The sequence below is a fragment of the Eleutherodactylus coqui genome, chromosome 7 (genome assembly GCF_035609145.1).
Source record: "Eleutherodactylus coqui strain aEleCoq1 chromosome 7, aEleCoq1.hap1, whole genome shotgun sequence".
NCBI lineage: Eukaryota > Metazoa > Chordata > Amphibia > Anura > Eleutherodactylidae > Eleutherodactylus > Eleutherodactylus coqui.
This window is the reverse complement of record NC_089843.1, coordinates 58908248-58933921: the sequence shown is the minus strand read 5'-3', so window position 1 is coordinate 58933921 and position 25674 is coordinate 58908248. Positions and strand designations below refer to the sequence as shown.

At 43.4% G+C, this 25674-nt stretch overlaps 1 protein-coding gene across 1 annotated transcript in view; it reads left to right on the top strand.

Annotated features, from left to right (window-relative positions):
• LOC136573326 (uncharacterized) overlaps nucleotides 1–25674 on the top strand; it is a 93165-nt gene that overhangs the window by 55465 nt on the left and 12026 nt on the right. The window contains exon 10 of the mRNA XM_066574616.1: nucleotides 25516–25608. Within this exon, the coding sequence (XP_066430713.1) occupies nucleotides 25516–25608 (93 nt within the window). The remainder of the gene's footprint in view (nucleotides 1–25515; nucleotides 25609–25674) is intronic.

Below are 25674 nucleotides of genomic sequence, written 5' to 3'. Positions count from 1 at the left end.
ACACGGCCCACGAACTGCTGCAGGGTCTGACAGAGCAGACCGACCGCTGGCTTGCGCCGCTGAGCCTCCAACCGGGCATGGTCGTGTGTGACAACGGGCGTAACCTGGTGGCGGCTCTGCAGCTTGGCAGCCTCACGCACGTGCCATGCCTGGCCCACGTCTTTAATTTGGTGGTTCAGCGGTTTCTGAAAAGCTACCCACGCTTGTCAGACCTGCTCGTAAAGGCGCGCCGGCTCTGCGCACATTTCCGCAAGTCCCACACGGACGCTGCCACCCTGCGCACATTGCAACATCACTTTAAGCTGCCAGTGCACCGACTGCTGTGCGACGTGCCCACACGGTGGAACTCTACGCTCCACATGTTGGCCAGGCTCTATGAACAACGTAGAGCTATAGTCGAATACCAACTCCAACATGGGCGGCGCAGTGGGAGTCAGCCTCCTCAATTCCTTTCAGAAGAGTGGGCCTGGTTGGCAGACATCTGCCATGTCCTTGGTAATTTTGAGGAGTCTACCCAGGTGGTGAGCGGCGATGCTACAATCATTAGCGTCACCATTCCTCTGCTATGCATCTTGAGAAATTCCCTGCAAACCATAAAGGCAGCTGCTTTGCACTCGGAAACGGGGGCGGGGGAAGACAGTATGCCGCTGGATAGTCAGGGCACCCTCCTGTCTATTTCTCAGCGCGTACAGGAGGAGGAGGAGGAGCATGAGGAGGATGAAGAGGAGGGGGAAGAGACAGCTTGGGCCGCTGCTGACGGTACACCGGCTGATTGCCTGTCATCCTTTCAGCGTGTATGGCCTGAGGAGGAGGAGGAGGAGGAGGAGGAGGAGGATCCTGAAAGTGATCTTCCTAGTGAAGACAGCCATGTGTTGCGTACAGGTACCCTGGCACACATGGCTGACTTCATGTTAGGATGCCTTTCTCGTGACCCTCGCGTTGCACGCATTCTGGCCACGACGGATTACTGGGTGTACACACTGCTCGATCCACGGTATAAGGAGAACCTGCCCACTCTGATTCCCGAAGAGGAAAGGGGTTCGAGAGTGTTGCTATACCACAGGACCCTTGCGGACAAGCTGATGGTAAAATTCCCAGCCGACAGCGCTAGTGGCAGAAGGCGCAGTACCGAGGGCAAGGTAGCAGGGGATGTGCGTAGATCGAGCAGCATGTACATCCCAGGCAGTGCAACAGTCTTTAAGGGCCTGGCCAGCTTTATGGCTCCCCACCAAGACTGTGTCACCGCTCCCCAGTCACGGAGTCGGCGGGAGCACTGTAAAAGGATGGTGAGGGAGTACGTAGCGGATCGCACGACCATCCTTGGTGACGCCTCTGCCCCCTACAACTACTGGGTGTCGAAGCTGGACATGTGGCCTGAACTAGCGCTGTATGCCCTGGAGGTGCTTGCTTGTCCTGCGGCTAGCGTGTTGTCGGAGAGGGTGTTTAGTGCGGCTGGGGGAATCATCACAGATAAGCGTAGCCGCTTGTCAACCGACAGTGCCGACAGGCTAACACTCATCAAGATGAACAAAGGCTGGATTTCCCCAGACTTCTGTTCTCCACCAGCGGACAGCAGCGATACGTAAGCAATACGTAGGCTGCACCCGCGGATGGAAGCTACGTTCTCTCTCACCATCCAAAACGGGGACATTTCTGCTTCATCAATCTGTGTCTAATATTCCTCCTCCTCCTCCTCCTGCTCCTCCTCCTGAAACCTCACGTAATCACGCTGAACGGGCAATTTTTCTTAGGGCCACAAGGCTCACTCAAATAATTTTTCAGAACAATTTTTATAAGTTTCAATGCGCTTAAAAGCATTGGAACTTTAACTTGAACCAATTTTTCGTTACACTGGGCTGCCTCCAGGCCTAGTTACCACTTAAGCCACATTAACCAAAGCGATTAATGGGTTTCACCTGCCCTCTTGGCTGGCCATGGCCAATTTTTGGGATGTACATTAGTACTGTTGATACAGCAATTTTTGTGGGCCCTCGCCTACAGTGTAATCAAATTAATTTTTAGCCCACCTGCATTACAGCTGACGTTACCTCAGCTGTGTTGGGCAATGCAATGGGATATTTTTATGTACCGCCGGTGGGTTCCAGGGAGCCACCCATGCTGTAGGTGCACACTGAGTTTTTAATACATCTGTACACTTGTAAAGAACCCCAGTCTGACTGGGGCATGCAGTGTGGGCCGAAGCCCACCTGTATTACGCACGACATTACTACCTCAGCTGTGTTGGGCAATGCAATGGGATACTTCTATGTACCGCCGGTGGCTTCCTGGCACCCACCCAGGCAGTGGGTCCACAGGGAGTTTAACCTACATGTGTCCACTTGTAAAGAACCCCAGTCTGACTGGGGCATGCAGTGTGGGCCGAAACCCACCTGCATTAACCCTTTCCAGTCCACTGTGTGACCTGTGAAGACATTAGGGTTTAAGGCTGTACAGCTCCGTTGTTGGTAGACGTCCGTCGGGGTTCTCTTACTGTATATTGCCAGCCTCTCTGCTGTCGGAGCCTATCCTACGTGTCAGCTCATGCAGTACTGGCTTTAGCCAGCATATAGCGCCGTTGTATAACAGCAGAAAAAGAGTAAGCCCCCTAGGAAAACCATATACAAATTGGATTGGAAAGGGTTAAGCACAACATTACTACCTCAGCTGTGTTGGGCAATGCAATGGGATATTTCTATGTACCGCCGGTGGCTTCCTGGCACCCACCCATGCTGTAGGTGCACACGGAGTTTTTACTACATCTGTACACTTATAAAGAACCCCAGTCAGACTGGGGCATGCAGTGTGGGCCGAAGCCCACCTGCATTAAGCACGACATTACTACCTCAGCTGTGTTGGGCAATGCAATGGGATATTTCTGTGTACCGCCGGTGGGTTCCAGGGAGCCACCCATGCTGTGGGTCGACAGGGACTTCACAATAGGGAGTTGTACCTGCCTGTGTCTATGAATTAAAAAGCCCGGTCTGACTGGGGCATGCAGACACCTTGACAGAATGAATAGTGTGTGGCACATAGGTTCCCCATTGCTATGCCCACGTGTGCAGCTCCTGATGGCGGTGGCACAGGATTCTATTTCTCATTGCTTCTGTACAGCATTGTGGGCTATCGCTCCGCCACTTTTAAAGAGGGTCGCTGCCTAGCCGTGCCAACCTCTGCAGTGTGTGCCTGCGGTCCCTCGTCATGGCAGACGCAATTCTAAATAGACATGAGCGTGGTGTGGCATGAGGGCAGCTGAAGGCTGCCCAGGGACACTTTGGTGTGCGCTGTGGGGGGGAGGGGGGGGGGTTGGGCAGCATGTAACCCAGGAGAAGTGGCAGTGGAGTGTCATGCAGGCGGTGATTGTGCTTTGTTGGAGGTAGTGTGGTGCTTAGCAAAGGTATGCCATGCTAATGAGGGCTTTTCAGAAGTAAAAGTTGTTGGGAGGGGGGGGGGCCCACTCTTGCCGGTATTGTGGCTTAATAGTGGGACCTGTGAACTTGAGATGCAGCCCAACACGTAGCCCCTCGCCTGCCCTATCCGTTTCTGTGTCATTCCCATCACTTTCTTGAATTGCCCAGATTTTCACACATGAAAACCTTAGCGAGCATCGGCGAAATACAAAAATGTTCTGGTCGCCCATTGACTTCAATGGGGTTCGTTGTTCGAAACGAACCCTCGAGCATCACGGGAAGTTCGTTCCGAATAACGAACACCCGAACATTTTGGTGTTCGCTCATCTCTAATTTGTACATCTCCTAAATCGTTAAAAAATGAAAATTTTTCAAATGTGCACCCAAAATAAAGTAAACAGATGAAAATATATTGTATCAAAAATTTGTACAGTATGTTTGCACATATTTGAGATATTGCAATTGAAAATATGAAAAAAAATTTAAATCTTTTTAAAATTTTCCTAATTTTGTCCCTTTTAATAAATATACACAAATTCTATTGGTCTATTTGTACCACCTAAATGAAGTACAATATGTGGCAAAAAAACAATCTCAGAATCACTTGGATATGAAAAACCTTAACGGAGTTATTCTATGTTAAAGTGACACATGTCAGATTTCCAAAATTTGGCCTTGTCATTAAGGCGCAAGCAGGCTTGGTCACAAGGGGGTTAAGAGGGATACTGTATTAAGAAGCAAAACAGTAAAGCGCAAGTGTGCACAATATTACTTACAATAAAGTACTTTTAATAATATTGTGGAAGTGTAGTGGCCCGAAGTTGTAGCGTTGATGTATGTGAATGACTGTTGTGAGTGAATCGTGTGTGTATGCCCCTTTAACTGCGTGAGTGATGTGGTTGTACATCTTGGGTAGTTAGGGGTGGAGTTTATAGAGAAAGAGGGAAGTTGAGAGAATGTAGTCGGAGGAGGTGGACGTCCCAGCGTGAGGCTGAGGCGTTAAGTAACGGTTCTCCTGCTACCACCAAAAGAAGAAAAGTAATTTAAGGAAAAAAGAGAAGCTTTAGTGAATGCTTATACTGTGTAAGGAGTGCAAACCCCACGGATGGTCTATCAGGTAACTGAGACTGAGGACATCTGGAGTTCAGGGGGAAAAGTGTCTCCTAGTGAGCGTGTGAAACTGAAGGTGCTAGAAAGCAATGAAAGCTTGTAAAGAAAATGTTATACCTGAAAAGTGTAGTACGCAAGTGATTTGTTGGAGAATTAAAGCTGGAAAAGTGAGTAAAGTACAGCAGGGGTCCCCAACTCCAGTCCTCAGGGACCGCCAACAGGTCATGCATGACCTGTTGGCGGTCCCTGAGGACTGGAGTTAGGGAACACTGAAGTACAGTCGTGCACCTCCGTTTTTTTTTTTCTTGAAACTTCACTATTGGACTGTGGACTCTTTATTTTGCGCCGTATGACTAGCGGCCTAGAAGAGGTGCTGGCGTCACGTGACATTTCTATTCAAAGTCAGGAACATTATAAGCCTGGATGCTCTGTTCATGTTCACTCTGTGCGCGTGACCGAGCTATACCATGCTGACGACGCTGTCGGGAGAGATCATAGCGCTACCCGTGACCACCGTCATAGTTTCCCTGTGGTCTCACCTGCAATGGTGGGCCTCGCGCTTGGGCCGCCGCAGAAGTGTGTTGATTTGTAGTTTTATATTTGTTTATGTATGCACAACTCCCAAGGTGAGACTTTGCTCTAGTATTTATATAACTTATACATTTGTAATGAAGACTCTTTTAGTAAGTCACATAAAGCCACCATTCCAATATGGTTCTACAAGCTCCCCTAAAAGGGGCCAAACCCATTAAGAATGGTCTGTATACTATAGTATTATTAACACTTTGATTATTGACAGCTGCATACTTCAATAATGCAAATTTCTGATATAAGTGTATTTGGACCACCTTATTTCTCAAATTCAGAAACCCTCTTCCAACTAACCGGCTGACTATCGGAACAGATGGGGGGTTGGAGAGAGGGTGTAATGATGTATGTGCATCAGGTACTAGACAGAGAGAGGTCGCAACAAACAACTCTAGCCAGGGTCTTTAGATATAGAGCAAGGACCGCAAAGAGAATTTTTGCCCTGGATAAAGGAAAGTCTAGTATAAAGAGACACTACTGCTATAGTGAAACATAGCAGCTGCATGTATATTCTATACACGGTACACACAGGGTTTGTGTGGAGTAGACACCAAAAAGCCATGGACCTCAGTTATCAACAAGGCACTGTGTAGGCTGGTGGTGGTTCTACCCTAGTGGGGGGTGTTCTTCTTGGTAACCATTTGCAAACTTTCATGGACTTCACGTACCCCAACAATGATGGGCTATTCCGGCAGCATAATAAACTATGACATCGGGCCTAAGTTGTTGAGAACTGATTTGTGGAGCATTCTGGAGAGTTCCTAAGAATGGTATGACCTGCACTTTCTCCTGACATGAGCTCAATTAAGCATTTATGGGACATAGAGGAGAGATCAAGTTACACCTGAGATCCTGCACCAACCAATACCATGGAGCTTTGGGTGGCTATCTAGACGGCATTGCACAATATCCCTCCAGACATCTTCCATCCACTTATGGGATTAATGCCAAGTCAAGTTGCTGCAATTTGCTGGGCTAGAGGATATCCTGCATGATGTTAGTTCCTGTCCCATGATATGTAATAATTTCTGATAGTGCCCAACCCTATTGTTAGAGTTGGGTGCTATTCCGATAGGTCAACACTCAACAATCTTTGAAATTGTCCCCAGTCTGTATGTTCATGAGTGATTGCTTTTGCTGTACCGGCGCCAAGGAATTAATTGATGATATATTAATAATAGGAAATAGTAATGCAAAAGATCCATCTGAACATCATATCTCAGGTTTGTAATGTTTTTTTACTGCACTCCAATTTTGCTTCAGAAAATGTACAAAATGTGCCTATAATGAACCTCAAAGCCCCAAATACATGAAAGGTAAAATGAGTTAAGATTATATCCGAGTTCTTTTTTTTGCCTGTATTTCATATAAGAATTTTGCCATATATTAACTTTCATCAGTTTTAATTGTTCTCATCCAGAAGAAGACATAAGTCTAGTTGCACATGTGCAGGTAAATGTTCCAGGCAACCTCCCCTTCCCCATAAAACTGCCTCGTGCTAGTGATATGGCAGCCCGGGCACAAAGTGGATTTACCTATTATGGGCTGTTCCCATACAGTATGAGCCATATCACATGCATAGGACTGCTAGTACAGTTGTTACACTCTGTTCTTGTACTTTTGTTTTCTGCTCTTTGCACTGTATGCAGCTAATCTTCTCCATCTTGGAATCCTCAGGTTTTTGGATCGCATTGCTCCAATTGATACATTGTTATTAGTGAAAGCCCCCGCCCAAAACATTAATAATGCAGACAGTTTTAACTGAACCCTTTCCATCGCTCCTCGCATGAAAGTCTCTGTAATCAGTTGTGTCAATCACCCTTTTATTGGAATTCAAAGGAACCTTTTTTCTCCTTCTTGTCTGAAACATTTGTTCATGCCTAATGTAGATTTTGTCGACCAAATATCTTTTTAAGTACAATTTATACTGTTGGCAGCCACAGCCATCAATGGTAGAAACACGTGCGCATTGGAAGCTGGTGGGATGTTGCAGAACAATTCATACCTAGAACAATACATTTTTTTGCAAACCCAAGTACAGTACATGTGCAACGGTTACTAAATTATTACAAAACAATGAACTATATAAACTGGAGAACTTAGTAGAGATGATTCTATGAAGTATTCCAACCAGTGGTCCAGGAGCCATATGGACCTCTTGAGACCTTTATATGTGACTACCAAGTTGTTGGCAACTGTAGATATTACAGGGCACTAATAACACTAGAAAATAAAATAACATTGTGGAAACTTGGCGCTCAGGTAAGAAACATAAGAAGTAAAAGTGATTTGTTCACCAAGTACAACCCCTGCCCAACCCCTGTTGATCCAGGGATTATACTGATTCCCGGACTGGAGTCGGGAAAGAATTTTTTTCCCCTAAATGAGGAAAATTGGTTTCTACCTCATTGGCTTTTTTTGCCTTCCTCTGGATCAACATTGGGGTAATAGGCTGAACTGGATGGACATGTCTTTTTTCGACCTTGCATACTATTTTACTATTAATAATAAGTCATAATAATAATTTTATTTATAAAGTGACAATATTTCCAACGACCCTGCATAATAAGTTACAAGCTACAGTGACATACATTTATATAGTAACACTGTATCTGATCACAACTGTAAGGGGCTAAGATGTTGCTATTTCAATGCACAGAAGATGCACCAAAAGTTGTGCCAAATTTGTTAGCATGGCAGAACTGAGCATGCCTAGTGATTTCTTACTAATTGGCTGATGCCTGGCATATACAAGTGGCAGTTTCTTGCTGCACTACAGGAGAGCACAGGGACTGTGACCGTAACCTAAGATGCAGCTGTCAGGAGAGGCGCAATAGTCTGAAGAGGAGTCAGTGCTAGAGAGACAGAGAAGAGCAGCAGGAGCACGGAGGCTACATGTCAAAGGGCTGTTTAGGGAGCAAAGAAAATGCTGCGCTGACCAGAGGAACCAGTGATTACTTGCTACAAGGAGGGAGAAAGTAAGCATGTGACAGCGAGAACCTGCTGAGGACAGCTGATTGTGCCAAGTACCTGAAGAGAACTCATGACTTGGAACAAGGCTAAGTCAGTAGTAGTGGCGATTACCACACAATGGAACTGTAAGTGAGGTCGACCTCAATTCTGAAATAATTAGATGTGCACACCTGTTAACAAATCTATGGACTGTGTAAAGGATATCATACAGTTGAGTGAACTGGTTTCTGCTTCTACAGTTGAGCGAACTGTCATTACGTGCCATGCAACAGTTGGACTGAGATATCATACAGAGGGCAGTGCACCCATTAATTTAAAGGCAACCTGTCACAAGATTCATGCTGTCCAAACCACAGGCAGCAGAACTCAATAGAGGCACTCATGTTGCAGTTGTGTATGTTTTATTCTGAAAAGCTGTGGCATTTCAGTAAAAGGCAAATTCTGAAAATCTGCTGGGAAAATCACATGGGCAAGCCTTGCCAGCCAGACCCTGCCCAGTTGTCATAGACTGGCAGGTCTCTTCCAATAAACAAACAGGGAGGGAACGGTCAATCTAGGCAAGGAGAGACTGGGGAGGCCTCACCTCCAGGGCTCTGAGCTCTATTTTTGGCAAATTTTCAGCATGTTTTTTTCTGAAAGGCTGCCACAAATTTATGGCTACAATGTGGGTGTCTGCACCAATTTCATGCTGCCCGTGGTTTGGACAGTATATCAATGGTGGCAGGTTCTCTTTAATCTACAATAAATGGAGCTGATGAATTTGAACATTACTGGACCAACCAATCTAAAAAAAAATACTTATACTGTAAATAAGTGCAGATTTAATTGGGTGATCCACAAACCCAGTGGGGTTCTTAGTAAGAAGTCCTATGGGTGCAAATATTGTAGAGCAAGGAGGGAGTGGAAGAAAGGACAAGAAGAGAGGAATATATGGTACATTTCTTCAGCTAATATCATGGTAAGCTTCATTGAAGCTGAGGATTTTTTTAGCCTTCAAGGCTTTGTATATTGCTCAACAGTCTTATGGAATGGAAGAGCGCATTCCAAAAAGGAGGAGCAGCACCAGAAGGTATAAGGGTGCGGGAGGTTGTTACCAGGGATGAAGACAGTAGTTAGTCCATAGAAGAGTGGAGTGCCTTGTTAGGAGCTTAAGAAGATATAGAAGACAGACAGGTGCAGCATTACTTTATTGCTTTACTAATTTACTTTACTATTCTAAGGCAATGTGGTCACGTTGCGGCTCTCAAGTAGCCGTGACTACAACTCACAAATTCCAAGAAATCCATCTTTTATTTTTTTTTTTTATGATCTGCAGGTTATTTTGTGACAAATTAGACCTCGCCTGAAGCTGAAAGAGGTCAGCCATGAAGAAAACCTAAAAAAAATGGCAGCCATATGCTTTCTGATCATGGTGCACTGTATGTATGCCATGTGCAACTCCATATGTACTCCAGAGAACTCTGCAACAACTTTTATTTCCCCATATTTATTGAAATGTCCTCATCATTTTTCATACTGCAGCATATGTCACTGCTCTAACTCCTGCTGTATAATAAGGATGCACAGAGTAGACACAGAGGAAAGTTAAAGTTAGACTGTTTGAGGTGCTGGACCAAGGCCAACTGCTGGCCTGCTCCATTAAACTTTAATGATGTGATTGTAACCTTAACTAGAGGTAAACTCAGTTCTGCGAATCGTATTTTTGGAATATTATAATAAAGATAAGAATTTAATTGCGGTTACGTCGAGCCTGAAGCCTGTTGTGTGTGATAATAACTTCTTGTCTAGTTATTAAAGAGTGGTTTGCCAGTTCTACTATGTGCAGATCAGAGGACCGTGATTTCACATTATAACTTATAAAACCCAAAAGTGCTGGGCTTTCTTTCCTACCAAAGAATTATGTCTAGCAAACGTGATGAACAATTGATCTCTTCTATGGGGGCAGCTGTGTGGCATTTTGTGACAGTGCCAAGTATCTGGTGCTATCTCTATTACTGAAGTAGCAAAGTTTATTTTGATTGTGATAACTTTCTGCGACAATTTATCATAAGACATTGAAAAGCTATTGTTCTCTCATCTTAACACAACGGAGGACATTGAAATACTATTGAAAGGGCAAACAAACTATGGCATAAAACTTTCTCTTAAACGGGCTATCCAGGACCCCTGGACCAGCCACCTCTAGCTGCGTTCTGACAATGCCCACGCGGCCTGTGGGCAGTCGTTGGCAATCATGTTATAGGTGAGGGACATGCACAATTAGTTTGAGGACATTGCGATGGAAGGTGATTATAAAATATGTATAAATTGAATCGGACTCGCCTGTTGTGAGCAACCTGTCAATAGACAGGCTGCCATACCGCGGATCCTTATTCACCTATAGATACAATTATGGTCGTTCACTCCACCAGTGAATCCTTATCAATGTCCAAATTGACCGGGAGAGCATTTAGGGAATGCCCAAGGCATGTCTGTGACTCGGACACAGAATCAAGGAAATAACAGGTTACAAAAATAATACTGCACTTCGGAGTGTGTGGTTACATGCAAAGTACAAGAGATATAGTTTAAACTTTCTTCTGTGAGGGGTTTGTGATGACCAACGATCCAGGTTGGCCTTCACGATAAATGCACTCCCCATCCAGATTTCTTTTCGGAGAGTGGGTGCTCTTCCCTTCTTTATTCCAAATACATGTAAAGTGCATTATAGGACATACAACGCGTTTTGGAGATCTTTATAACATGCCTGACTTCTTTATCAAGCACAAACTGTAAGGGCTTATATATATATATAAATATATATATATATATAAATCTTGTTATTTGTATAGCGCCAGATTATTCCACAGCGCTTTCAGGTAATTTAATTATTACCCCCCACCAAGATGAGTACTCATTTTACTGACCTTGGAAGGCTGAGTCAACCTTGAGCCGGCTAACTGAACCATGCAGGGGTTGAACCCACAACCTTCAGGGCGAGAGCAAGAGCTTAGGACTGCCTTAACACTCTGCTCAGTTGCTGGTATAGGTGGTTTCTTATACCTACTGGTGAGGGACAGGCTGTCGTCTCATTGTAATAATTAAGCAAACTCCTTTTTCTATCACCGCACCCCATCTTAGCACATAGCATTATGGCACTTTGGTTTGCAGACTTTTTTGTGCGTTTTTTAGCAAGTAATATGGTGAGTTTATGACATTTTACTTCCATGTACAAAAACCAATACATTTTAAAAACACCATTGAAAAAGGTATAAAAGGGCTAATATATACATGCAGTCTTGTTTTCAATGAAAAAAAAACACTTTTAGGAAACCCAGTGTGCAAGAGGATTGCTGATAGGTGTACAGCACCACCACAGATACATTACATGCTGACCATTGTGCTATTGAATACTCAGACATGCTGTATCCCCCAGACTGATAAACACTCTTTTTTTTTTTTTTTTTGTAACAATAACTTTTATTGAATTTTCAATAATACATATAAGGGCATAGCAGTGTTATAAAAAGATTTCTCGTCTTAATACAATAATATAGCTACTAGCCTTATATCTTTGGAGTGAAGAACGTCTGATAAAATAGTAACCATCAGATGTTATCGTATGTTGCATTTTTCATTGCTATTGTCGGAAAGAACATTACACAAGAATGAACAATGGCCTGGCCAGGGCCAATTCACAATATAGGAAGGGATGGAAAGGTACGGGGGAGAGTAAGAAGGTGGTGGGGGGTGGGGGGGGGGAATTCTCTCTCGCCCAGGGCTGTCACCCCAAGGGGCAAAGATACCAGAAAACTGGGATTAGCTTATTAGGCTCAACCCCGCTGTAGGAAAGGTATAATTTATCCATGGAGTCCAAATACTAAGAAATGTATCATTTTTATCTTCTGTTATCGAGGTTAGCTTTTCATTTATGAGATACCAATTCATTCGGCGTTTAACTTCGGAAAAATCCAGAGAAGCTTTACGCCAGGAATGAGCAATAGTTTGTAGCTAGGAAAATAAATGAAATTAGTTTTCTGGAATTTGGGGGTATATTCTCGATCTTTTTGTTCAACAGAGTCTTCCATGGATTTTTGCGCAGGTTATAAAACGTTACTGAGTAGATTAAAGAGTACGTCCTAATCCAAAATCGTTTGACTCTAGTGCAGGACCACCATATATGGAGCATGTCTCCAGGGGAAGAGCAACCTCGGAAACATTCTTTTGAATAACCAGGGACCACATGTGCAATTCGGGTGGGGACTAGATACCAACGTAGAAGGATTTTATATGAGGTTTCCAACATTAATATGTTACGGACACCGCTATTGGTGGATCTCCAAATCTGAGACCACTCCTCCTCACTCAGAACATCCCCCAGATCCCGCTCCCATCTAGTTACATAAGATAATTGTGTGCGGAACTTGGTGTGGACAAGGTTCGAGTATATTTGGGAGATGAGACCTTTTGCCTGAGGATATTTAAGACAATAGGATTCGAAGGGGGTGAGGGTGTATGGAGGTTTTGTGTTCCTCAATAGGGAAGATGACCAATTTTTAAACTGTAAATAGCGGAATATTTCTGAGGATGGTAAGTCCTTATTCGTCTGTAGGATGGGAAACGCCGTCACACCTTACTTTGGAAGTAAATGGTGTAATTTGGTAATACCTCTATTTGTACAATTTTGAAAAGCTAAAGGGGAGTCTTGGCCCGGTGGAAATAAAGGGTTACGTAAGAGTGGCAGGAGGGGTAGGTGAGGGGAGGTCAGGTTTCCTGAGTTTTTAATGAAGTTCCAAACTCTTACGAGAATGCTTTATAATGGGATTAGATATACTAGGCCTGTGAGTCGGGGGGATCCACAATAGTGAATCTACCGTGAGGGGGTGAATTTCCATGGCCTCTATGGAAAGCCAAAGAGGGGCATTTATAGTGGAATGTAGGGAGGCTAACTGGGCTACCTGGGCCACCTGGTAATATTTTGTTATATGTAGAGCTCCAAAACCTCCTTGCTGTCTATGCCCATACAAAGTGGAATGTGATACTCTGGGGATAGAGTTATTCCAGATAAAGCGGAGGGTCATCTGTTGAAGTGTTTTCAAAAAATGCCCAGGAACCTGTACTGGAAGAGCTTGAAAAAAATAGAGAAGTTTAGGAAGGAACGACATCTTTAAGGAGTTCACCTTTCCAATCCACGATATATGGTATCGGTTCCAACTTTCCAATAGTTGACGAACTTTATGGAGGAATGGTATATAGTTTTGCATATACAACAAATCGTAGGAGTTAGTCAGACTCACCCCCAAGTAGCCCAGTGACCCTGTCATCCATTGGAATGGGAAGTTGGATTGCAGTAGAGAGAGTGTGTGTGAGGGCATGGTGAGGTTAAAAGCTTTCGATTTTGTTTCGTAAATTTTCAAGCCGAAGATCGACCGATAAACACTCTTTTTAGACCCTCTATTCTGAGTATTTGTGGAGGTCTCAATTATTAGAATCTCTTTGTCACGTTGTGCTCTTGGGACCTGTGGTTCTGATGGGTTTCCAGGATTACACTGTTGTAAGTGTGGTTGATTTGGCAGGCTGATGGTGTGGAGTTCTCCAGCCAACCAATCACCATGCATCGGTATATATAAATATCAGCCCCTCTTACTAGATTGTGTTAGGCATTTTTCCATTATCCTTTTCCTACTCAGTACTAGGTGTTTTGTGTTATGCATTCTGCTAGTTTGAGTTGCTTTTCCCACTATCCTGAAGATGGTCCCCTAGTCTCCCTGTCTGCATGTTTTGTGGGCCCCTGCTCCCTTCCCTTTTATTAGGTGAAGTCCAGACATCTGATGTCCTGTATGTTGGCTGGTGGGTTATATCTGACAACATGTTTCTTTTACGTCAGTTTGGTGTCTGACACTCTTTCCTCTTTCTCGGTGTGTTGATACTTGAAGTAGCTCCTGTTTGTCTATGCATGCATGAAGTTCTGAGTGGGGTTTCCTTCTGTCCCTGAGGTGAGCGGACTTCAGGTGTGAACAATGACTTGTTCAGTGCATGTTTTGCAGGTGTGGAATACACTTGGTGTGAACAAGGTCCTGTTCAGTGTATGTCTGAAGATGTTGACACTTGTTCTGTGTGATGTTCCCTTTATCTTACAGTCACTTGGTGTGAACAGGATTGTGTTCTGTATGTCTGTAGGTGTTGACTACACTAGGTGTGAACTGTCCTGTTGCAGTGTGTATTATGCTGTATTTTCCTTGCCTGGTGTTCCTGCCTGTTACCATATGGGATGAGCCAGGCTCCTAGGTACCAGCATTGGGCCGTCCCTATTAGGACGATCACCCTGCTTGTAGACAGAGTTCCCTCATTGTGGTTTTAGTTGTCTTGTTAGTGTAGGGACATACAAGACAATGAGAATACTTGTAGTGGGCTTGTGAGCTTACGTATTCTGGCCAAAATACAAACCAATACCGCGTACATACTTATTCATATTTCCATCTGTTTGAGTTGTAGTACATTGGTAAGTATTTTGGCGTCTGTTGTCTTTGTGGTTGTTTGTCTTCACATTCGGTTTATATATGTTGTTGGTTTCCATTTGAGTTCATATTCCTTTCCCCCTTTTTCTTTTTAGCCTGCTATTTGGGTTGCGTATGTGTACGCCGCTATTCCCACAGCCTGCATGGATGTAACACTCCTCCATTAGCTAAAAGTGACCCTCCTGTTTTGTAACAAAATTCTTTCCCAGGGCTGGATAAGGCAGGGGTGTATTACTTGTGGTTGTTCTTCTCTGTTGCCCCTTAATCTGCTGGTTCCTGGTCCCATTTTAAGCTTTTCAACGCAATCTTCAGACTAACTAATGCTCACAGTGTATTGATAGTGTTAGACTACCAATTGCCTACACCTGCTCTCTGATTGGCCAGAGCTGCTCATATGACCAGTAGTGGACAATCAGAGAGCAGTGCACATTGTAATAGGTAGTTAGAAAATTGCTGCAGCCATTTTGCTGAAAATGGGTCCCAGAGCCTGCTGATTGAAGGGGCCACAGAGAAGAACTACAGGCCTGGAGCCATGACATGACATGCATACGCAAATTATGCAGTAACATGCACTTAAGTTGTTGTACAGATGTACATTCGTAGACTATCAGATATCACAATGAGCACGGCTTTACACACCCATATGCACAAATACGCTCGCCTCAGTGTATGAACGTGGTTGATTTGCGTGCGCGTCTGCGTATAGTACTGTACTTTTTGTGGACGCAGGGACAGTTCACACAAGCGCACAATGCAACCCTTCTGTGGATTCAAAGGCTATTTAGCCTAACGAGGTCCAGATGTGTTCTTTTTTTCATGTTTTTTCGCAGTGTTTCAGTTCCGTAAAATGAGTACCCAGCTTGGTGCGCGGTAATAAATAAATTACCTGAAATCGCTGCAGAATAAGTCGACGCTATACAAATAACAAGATTTTATTTTATTTTATTTTTTTACTTTGTTTCGCACACGCAAAACACGCCCATGAGGACAAAATCATAGGGCTCTATTCTCTCTATTTTTCACGCGTGTATTTTATGTATAAACGATTGTGTGACGAGGCCCGGGTTTTCACAATAGGCTTCGTGAACTGGCATATTAAATTGAATATAACATTGTATGTGTGATACAAGAATCCGAATCATTCCTGCTGGAAGCCTTAGCCAAATACAAATACCCTCTGCAATCCTGTCCAGAATCCGTCTGGTGAACAATTGCAGAAGTTATGGGTTTGGCTTCTACACCAATACACACAGTACAGAACAAGAGAAGAGCTCTTGTCCCGGCCTTACAACGTGCAATTGTTTATTGTGAAGGAAGCCTCGGTCCGATACATGTGCTTTTATTTAGAAGACCTGACACGTACAATGCTTCAGATACTGAACATTTACTTGTAATCACAAATTTACCAAATAAGTCTATAACAGCAGCAGCCTGTCAAATAATTAACATTGATTGATTCCTGTCTGGTTGGGAAAGAAATACAATGCATATTAGGCTTTATTCCCACGAGCGTATAATCAGCCGCCATTTTCACGGCCGGCCAGTAAACGCTGTGATCTGATGCATTGGATTCCAATGCATTAGATCACATGTCTGTATTCCCATGACGTAAAAGCACCCGGCCAGGCCAGTACAGCGCCAGGCGTTTTTACGTCGGGCCCAAAAGATAGTCCTGGAGTTATCTTTTGGGCCGGAATACGTCGGCCGCTGCATGGGCTGCTATAGGAGCACATGACAGCGGCTGGAGGTGGCTGCTAAACTCCCTCTGCTCTCCTCCCCACTTGCAGGCTCACCTCTGCTCTTCTCCCTGCTGGCTCTTTGCAATAGGAAGGGGTGTGGGCGGAGCTAGGCTCCATTCCGCCCCTTGTCTGCAGCCAGCAATGGGAGGAGGCGGGGGCAGGGTGGTGCTTAGCTCCGCTCCTGCCCCGACCATTCCCACTGCAAATAACGAGCCTGGAGGAGAGCAGAGGTGAGCCTGTGAGGGGGAGGGAGGGGAAAGGGGTGGCGGCATGGTGACCTCGGCGTATATGTGCCTGGGCCGATGCCGTGTGAACGGGCGCCCAAATGCTATATTTACGCGCCCGTTCATGAGCTTCTACGCCCCAGAATGTAGCGTATATCGGTGGCCGTGAAAACGCCGGCTAATATACGCTTGTGGGAAAGAAGCCTTAAGGTAACAAAACACTAATTATAAAATATAGTCTTTCAATAGAAAACTGATAATTGCAGCTTATTCTCGCACAGTTTCCTGGGAGTTGCGCATGTATATAGAGTTTTTTTGGTTTAGATTTTGTTAGCATTTTTAGTAATTGAAAAACAAAAAAATAAAAGACTGCATAATTAAAAAAATAAGACTATACAGTGCAGGGCTAACTGTACACAAGGCTTCTGCATGAATAGTTATGTAGCTGCTGTCTTCCAGTCAGTGCCCCTTTACTACCACAAATATATAGGTGCAAAAAGAGCTGAACATTCTTTGTGATGAGTCAAAATAAGGAATCTAGTGGTGGACTGGTAGGTGTTTCAGCCTTTCATTGTGAATTGGTGATGTCATCATATTGGCACAGTGCTTTTATAAGTAGCTTTAGACTCGTTAAAGGGGTTGTCCAGTTGTAAACTAATAATTTCCCATCTGCAGGTTAGGTCATCAATAGTAGATCAGGGGGGTACTGCTGTCCAGGATCTCAATTGATTAGTTGTTTACCTTGCTACTGTGTCCCTGCCTTGAGCTGATATCTGCAGGAAGCAGACAGCTCCGTTCCCACTGTAGTGGCCAGACTTGGTATTACAGACCATTAACTACAATAGGACCTTTGTCTGAAATACCAAGCCTGTGAATTGGTGATCTGATCATATTGGCAAAGTGATGCTGTAAGTAGCTTTAGACACGTTTCGAGGGGTTGTCTAGTTGTAAGCTATTAATGGCCTATCTGCAGGATAGGCCATCAATAGTAGATAAAAGGGGTTCCTCTGTCCGGGATCTCCACTGATCAGCTGTTCATCTTGCTAATGCGTTCCTGTGTTGAGCTGATATCTGCAGGAAGCAGATAGCTCCATTCCCAATGTAGTGGCCAGGCTTGGTATTACAGACCATTAACTTCAATAGGAACATTGCCTGCAATACCAGGCCTGGCCATTGAACTGGGAATGGAGCTCAATGCAGGAACACACCAACCAAGATATGAGCTGATTAGTGGGGATCTCAGTTAGCAGACTCTTGTTGATCTACTACTGATGATGTACCATGCGGATAGGTCATCAATAGTTTACAACTGGACACCCCCTTTAATCTTTCAACACTTTCAACACTTCCAATATCACAACAGATATTTTGGCTTTTTAGTTTCATTTTTCATCCCTGCATTCCAAGAGTCAAAACATTTTTTATTTTTCCATCAACAGGGCTTTATGAGGACTTGATTTTTGTGGCAAGAGTTGTAGTTTTTAATGGTACCATTTATTGTACTATATCATGTATTGAAAAATGTAAAAACAATTAATTCTAAATTGGGTGAAATGAAACTCAATGGACTCAGAAAGAAGGTAGGGAGGATCTAATGGCTGGATGTTCATAAGGGCAGAAATGTCAAGATGGTTGGGAAATATTGTGAAATGAGATTCTCAAAGCACAATCATTAACAATCCGTAAAAGAAGGAAGAATGGGAAGCATTTAAAGAGACCAGGATGGATGAACACAGAACTTAAATACATGCTAAAAAGGAAGAAAATATGTTTATCAAATGGAAAGAGGGAGAAATATCTAAAGAACAATATAATGCAGTCTGCAGAAACTGTAGGGCAAGTGTCAGAAAAGCTAACACTAATAATGAACTGAGGCTTGCAACAGAGGCCAGAAGCAATAAAAATAGGATTTTGAGGGTATGTCAAAAGCAAAAAAAAATGGTGAATTGGTTAAGAATGATATTAAGAAGGCCAAATTTTAAAAGTCCTATTTTGTATCGGTTTTCTCTCAGAAAGTAGATGAAACATCAACTGATCTTCCCTGTGCTATTGGGGGAATAAATGAATGCAGGCTATCTATAAGCAGAGAGATGGTGAGGGAACACTTAGCTAACTTAAATGAATTCAAGTCTCAAGGTCCAGATGAATTACATCCTAGGATACTAAGGCCTCCTTCCCACGAGCGTGACGGGCTCCGCCGCGTAATATTACGCTGTGAAGCCCGTCACGGCGCCCCCCAGAGCCCCTATACTTACCTGCGTGAGATAGCGTGAAATCGCTTCCCCGCCCACCGCCGCCGCGTCACCGCCCGTCACCGCCCACCGCCGACGCGTCACCGAGCGTGTCACGTGACGCGGCCGGCCGTGTCACGTGACGCGGCCGGCCGCGTCATAAGGCGTCATATGACGCGCGGCGGTGGGCGGGAAAGCGCTTTTTCACGCTATCTCCCGCTGGTTACAGCGGGAGATAGCGTGAACGGACGGCTTCCATTGACTGCAATGGAAGCCGTCAGTGCGTACAGCCCGTCCTCACCCGCAGAAAATAGAGCATGCTGCGGGTGAGGACGGGAGAAATCGCGGTGCGTAATTCCGCGGTGGAATTACGCATCGTGAGCATTGTGCTATTAGGTTCAATAGAACCTAATAGCTGCGGGCAACGCAGTGGATTTTCGCCGCGAATTACGCGGCGGAAATCCGTTCGTGGGAAGGAGGCCTAAAGGAAGCAGTGGAGGTAATTGCTGAACCACTCACCGTAATCTTTGAAAATTCATGGAGAACAGGATAAGTCCTAGAAGATTGAAAAAGGGCAAATGTTGTCCCTATCGTTCCATAAAAGGAAGAAGGTGGATCCAGAAAACTACAGGCCTGTGAGCCTGACTTCTACACCGGGAAAGATCTTTGAACAAATTATTAAACAGCTTGTATTCAAGTACTTGGATGAGAATGGAGTAATTAATCAGAGCCAGCATGGGTTTGTAACAAACAAGTCATGCCAGACGAGTCTAATTTCCTTCTATGACAGGATCATCGACTTGGTTGATAAGGAAATGCAATATCTTGACTTTAGTAAAGCATTTGGCAAAGGATCACATACCATACTTATTGAAAAAGATGACCAAAGGCAACTGTTAGGTGAATTTAAAACTGGCTGAGTGATCGTACTCAAAGAGTGGTCATAAAAGGCAGCACATCCAATTCAAGGAATGTGTCAAGTGGGGTTCCACAAGGCTCTGTCCTAGGGCCAGTGTTGTTCAACTTTTTTTTATAAATGATTTGGAGGAGGGAATTGAGGGGAAACTGATCAAATTTGCCGACGACACATAGCTAAGAGGGATAGCTAACACTAGGGAAGAGAGAGAAAGTATTCAAAAAGATCTGGAAAAGCTTGAATAGTGGGTGGTGACTAACAGAATGGTATTTAACAAGGAGAAATGCAAAGTCCTACATCTGGGCAAGAAAAAAGCACATCACCTGGAATACTGTGTCCAGTTGTGGTCACCCCACTTTAAAAAAAGACAGACAAAATAGAGCAAGTTCAGAGAAGAGCCACCAGGATGGTGAGCGGTCTGCAAATCATGTCCTATGAGGAGCTGTTAAAGGATCTGGGAATGTTTAGCTTGCAAAAAAGAAGGCTGAGAGGAGACGTAATAGCTGTCTACAAATATCTGAAGGGCTGTCACAGTGCAGAGGGATCAGCTCTATTCTCATTTGTACAAGGGAAAGCTAGAAGCAATGGGATGAGACTGAAAGGGAGGAGACACAGGTTAGATATTAGAAAAAAAAATTCTGACAGTGAGATTGATCAATGAGTGGAACAGGTTACCATGGGAGGTGGTGAGTTCTCCTTCAATGGAAGTGTTCAAACAAAGGCTGGACAAATATCTGTCTGGGATGATTTAGTAAATCCTGCACTGAGCAGGGGGTTGGACCCGATGACCCTGGAGGTCCCTTCCAACTCTACCATTCTATCATGAAAAAAATGCAATTGTTCTTCTTTTGTAGGATTTACTCATTTACGCGTCCACAGTGCAGTAAGAATAATATGTTAAATTTACTATGTGGATTAGCGTGATACCGAATTAATGTACTCTTGTTTTTCTATTAAAAAAAAAAGAAATTGTTAAAAAAATGGGTTTGCTTTATTCTGACAGCTATATATATATTTTTATTTTAATTTCTATTCAGCTGTGTGTGTTTGTTTTTTCACAGGGCAGGTTGTAGTTTCTGTAGGTACCATTATGAAGTAGGTATGAGTTTTTGACTGCTTTTTTAAATTTATTTTTATTTTATTTTATTCTATGTAGACAATAGGGTAACCCAAAAAATTCCGTCTTGCATTGATTTCTGATGTCTTTCACTGATCAGGATAAGTATTGTGGTATTGTAAGTTGGACTTTTACAGATATGGATACAAATATGCCAAATAAATATATATAATTTTTTACCATGTTTTTATGCATGTTCTGTTTTTTTAACTTCTTAAAATAGTTTTTAAATATCAAAAAAATATATTTCCTTTTTTTTCTGTGGCCCCTTTAGAGTATGTGTGGTTGTTTGATAGATACTGCAATAGTTATTTCTAAGCCCTTCCACACGCCTTAATAGGGTGAAGTCCATGGCAACCCTAAGAGCCTGCACTGGTCCTCAGGCTCAAACCCACTAATTCCTTTGCAGGGGGCGTTCAAAGGACAAACTGAGCCCCTTACCTCGGTCATGCCATTTAAAAGCCACAGACAGCACTGATGGCAGCATCCATAGGGTTAATGGGTGGCTGTCTATGAAGTAAATTTGACTCCCAAGCCCACTCTTTAGTAATCCCACTAAACCTTGTACAAAGTGGTCAAGAATCAATTAAGTGATAAGTGCAGTCAGGAGAGCTGAAGGTAATGGACACATTTCTGAACGAGTGACCCCTCGCAGCTGCCAAGCTCTCCACTCTATCCAGATTGTGCATGAGCATTGCTTTATTTCTTTATAGCTCATACGTGTTCTGCAGCACTATACAAGGACTCATCATCACTTATTGGGTCCTGTTCGCATGAGGGTTTAATGTCTATAGTTGTCTATTAGTATCTTTTTTGGAGTGTGGGAGGAAAACGATGCAAACATAGGGAGGGCATACAAACTCCATGCAGATGTTGCTCCATTTGGATATTACATCCGGTGTGACCCGTTTTCCGCGAAGCGCCGATACCCCATTTTTTCTTTTACCACCATTTATTTTAATATTTATGTACAACATCTTCCAAACTAAAGTTGAAATTAGAATGAAGGAACCTTCTTGGGGGTCATAACATTTTTTTTCCCATTCTTGCTAGAAAGGACAGAAAGTTGGTGAACAAGCATCAAGTGCTCCTGTCTCAAGATGAGGAGGATGTGCAGTACGAACCTACACAAAGGGGTGGCATTTTGATCTCTGCTCTGGGGCCATGTTCCTCTAGATCCTCGCTAATTTTCACTATAATTTTGCATTTTATTTAACTTCCTGTCACTTTGATATTTACACTCTCTTTTCACCTTTTGTGTCCCAAATTGGCATTTAAACAGGTGATTTTAGAGTTCCTATGAAAATGTTTTTGCCTGTTTTGATTAGTATGTAGCCAAGATTATATGGTGCTGAAATGCATTTCGATGAAAGCCAGTGGGCGCCTGTGCAGTATGTTCTCAGAACGAATCATTCTTTGTCATTACGAAGATGAATTCTTGGAACTTGAATGTTCAATGCCCTTAAAAAGCCTATCTGCATTTATAAATCATCTTCCTAGTATAAATACCCTGGTAAATAATTATTTGCACATTGTTTTCCCCGAGATTTACTGAATCCTCATAAAGATGCATGTAACTACTACCAAGAATAACATAAAAGCATAATAACTTTACTACCAAGAATAAAAATGTCAGAGGAAATCATCCAAGTCATCCGTTATGTTTACAGCTTGACATGGTTTCTAAAAATCAAAAGACGTATTTGTCTGTTTCCAGAAATTAAAGAGTTTTTCTGGGATTGAAAAAAATCCAATTTTATTGGATTTATTTGTAATAGAAAAATATGCTATAATCACACCCTTAAAGGAAACCTCTCACCAATACTTCAGCAATTAAACTGTATTCACTCCTAACTACCATGTTTCCCTGAAAATAAGACATAGCATGAATTTCCTGAATTTTTGAGGATGCAAAATGATTTTTCAGGCTTTTTGAGGATGCTTGAAATATAAGCCCTGCTCCAAAATTAAGCCCTGCTAACAGTTAATTAAAAAAGTCAATTTAAATAGTGCTCAGGTAAAACATGTAAAAAAGTTAAACCTTTTTGAACAAAAATTAATATAATACACTGTCTTATTTTCAGGGAAGCGCGGTAGTATGCTTTTTTCACCTAATACATTGTGTTTCCCAAATTCAAGAACTGCCACATACTGCAAAATCAGTCTTTATAATATTCCCACCCTGTGTACTAATGAGCATGTAGGGGTTATCCTTCACTGCGGGGGGATTAAGAGGTGAACACACACTGTGGTCAATAGGAACAGTCTTCACTTGGTAGCTGAATCAGCGGTACAGTCTCTTTAACAGAACTGTACACAGTTCAGAATAATGCAACATAGTTCCCACACTTAGCAGGGTTGCCTCTAGAATATGTTCACACAGATTTAGCTAGGAAGCTCATGCAGAATCAAGACACGGTCTCTTAAAAATATTCACAGTCTCATTACCTACTCGCGGTCTCTTTAGCTACTCCACAGTATTTGTGTGACTCCATGGACACTTTCTCAAAAATTTCATGGATGGTCTCGATTTACGCTGGTATGCATTCACAGTCTCCTAATGGACTTTTACTTGTAGTAGATTGCCAACCTCAGTCTCTTTGACTCAATGGTCTAGACTGATTATGCTGTTTCGGCTATGACACAAAATTTCCAATGCATGCACACAGCTCAGTGTTTTTTGCAACATTCAATCTCTCATGGCCCTTGGAGCTGTCTAACAGCGAACAACTCAAATATGCTGTCATCCTTTTACAGCGCTCTCATTCGATTATGCACTTCCCTAACAGCAGTAACACAACAGCAGTTTGCTGTTATACTAAACGCAGCCCCCACTAGACAGGATGACATACCTTACTATTCTTCCATCAGACACACAAGTTCTGCCCAGAATGGTGATGACTTCTGAATCTTAAAGGGGCCACCGCACTGAGAGGGAGACCAAGCACAAATTATGTCCACAGAGGCCATGATAGAGACTGTTACATTGCCCAGTTGCATAATACACAGTAGACCTCAGCAGCGGTGCCATACTTATCAATCTCTATAGCATTTCCCCCAATAGACATCAACATTTATAACATTTTTCTTAATAATTAGGAGCCTCCTATGTTAGCTCTCTCAATAACTACTATCAATTAGAGAATTTGCATGACTATATTAAGTTAAAGGGAATCTGTCAGCTCGAACATACTGTCCAAACTTCAGGCATCATGTTAAGGTTTTGTTCCTGCGAACGTATATGGGCCGCCATTTTCACAGCCAGCCAATATACGCTACAATCTGAGCAGTAAAAACTGGTGAACGGGCTCACAAATCTAATATTTGTGTGCCCGTTTAGACGGCATGGGGCCCCGGCGCATATACACCGAGGCTGCCATGCCATTGCCCCTTCCCTCCGCCTTAAGGCTCACCTCCTCTCTCCTCCCCTCCGGCTGATTGCAATGGGGGGGTGGAATGAGGGTGGAGCTAAGCCCCGCCCCCTCCCATTGCAATCAGCTGGAGAGGAGGAGAGAAGAGGGAGGAAGTTTAGCAGTCATGCTGCTAAACTTCCTCCCACCTCCCATCTCCAGCCGCTGTCATTGGCTCCCATAGGAGCTCCTGCAGCAGCCGACATATTCTGGCCCAAAAGATAATTCTGGAACTATATTGCCCAGCCGGGTGCTTTTACGTTGCGGGAATACGGCCATGTGATCTGATGCATTGGAATCCAATGCATCAGATCGAAGCGTATATCGACCGATCGTGAAAACGGCGGCCGATATACGCTCATGTGAAAGAGCCCTTAAGAGCAGGAAGAGCTGAGCAGATTGATTTTCAGTTTTTTGGGGAAAGATTCACTATACTTGTATTATACTCATTTAAAGCTTTGCTCATTTTAAGCTAAGCAGTCCAATGGGCCGTCCTGTCAGAGATTGAGAGCTATCTGTGCATGACTGTACATACAGTGGCAGCAGCCAATCACTGATAGCTCTGCCCACTGGACTGTTCAGCTCAGAATGTGCAGAGATATAAATGAATAAAATACAAGTTATGCTGAATCTTTCCCCATAAAACTATATATCAGTCCGCTCAGCTCCTCCTGCTCTATAACATGATGCCTGCAGTTTGCACAGGATATTTGAGATGACAGATTCCCTTTAATTCCTTTAACCCCATTAAAGAAGCAGTGAGTCACATGAGCTGGGCACTAATGACCAAAACCAGAGCGGAAACGGGGCTAGAGCCACTGGTCTGGAATCAGTGTGACTGTTCCCTTGAGATATGACTGTTTCTTTTCTGCTTATTTACATCCCCTATCTAGCAATAAGGTTATTTTAAGAAGTAAAATAGCAATTACAGCTCCCCTTTAGTTGGTCCAATTGTTACAACTGCTCCAATCCCGGATAAAGCTGCAGCGGTCACATGCCATTCATTGTACGCAATACTGCTCAGCCAGTCATAGCCTTCTGTGGTGATACTGACACAAATGGCTTTATTCTGTGAATGAACAGCTCCACATGGGCTGCGATATAGTGGATGGCATTCCTACACTCCCTGTACTATATATTGATATAAGGGGTTCAGAGGAAGCATTTGCATCCAAAAACTGGGGAAGATGTATCCTTTCAAAACACAGTATTAGGTGGATATGACCACTTTCAATAGATTGGTGTACTACTTCTACCTACCTAAAGACACAAAGATTAATCGATGACTTCTTTGTATTCACAGGTGACATTTGACATAGCAAAGCAAGTATCCACAGATGTTGTCAAGAGAACAATGTTGAGCTCTGAGTTTGAATCTTGCTTTGGTTCTGAAAAGGTAAAAATATTTTGCTTAGCAATGGCCAATTGTCCTTCTTTTTAGTCTATAAGATAAATCAGTGCT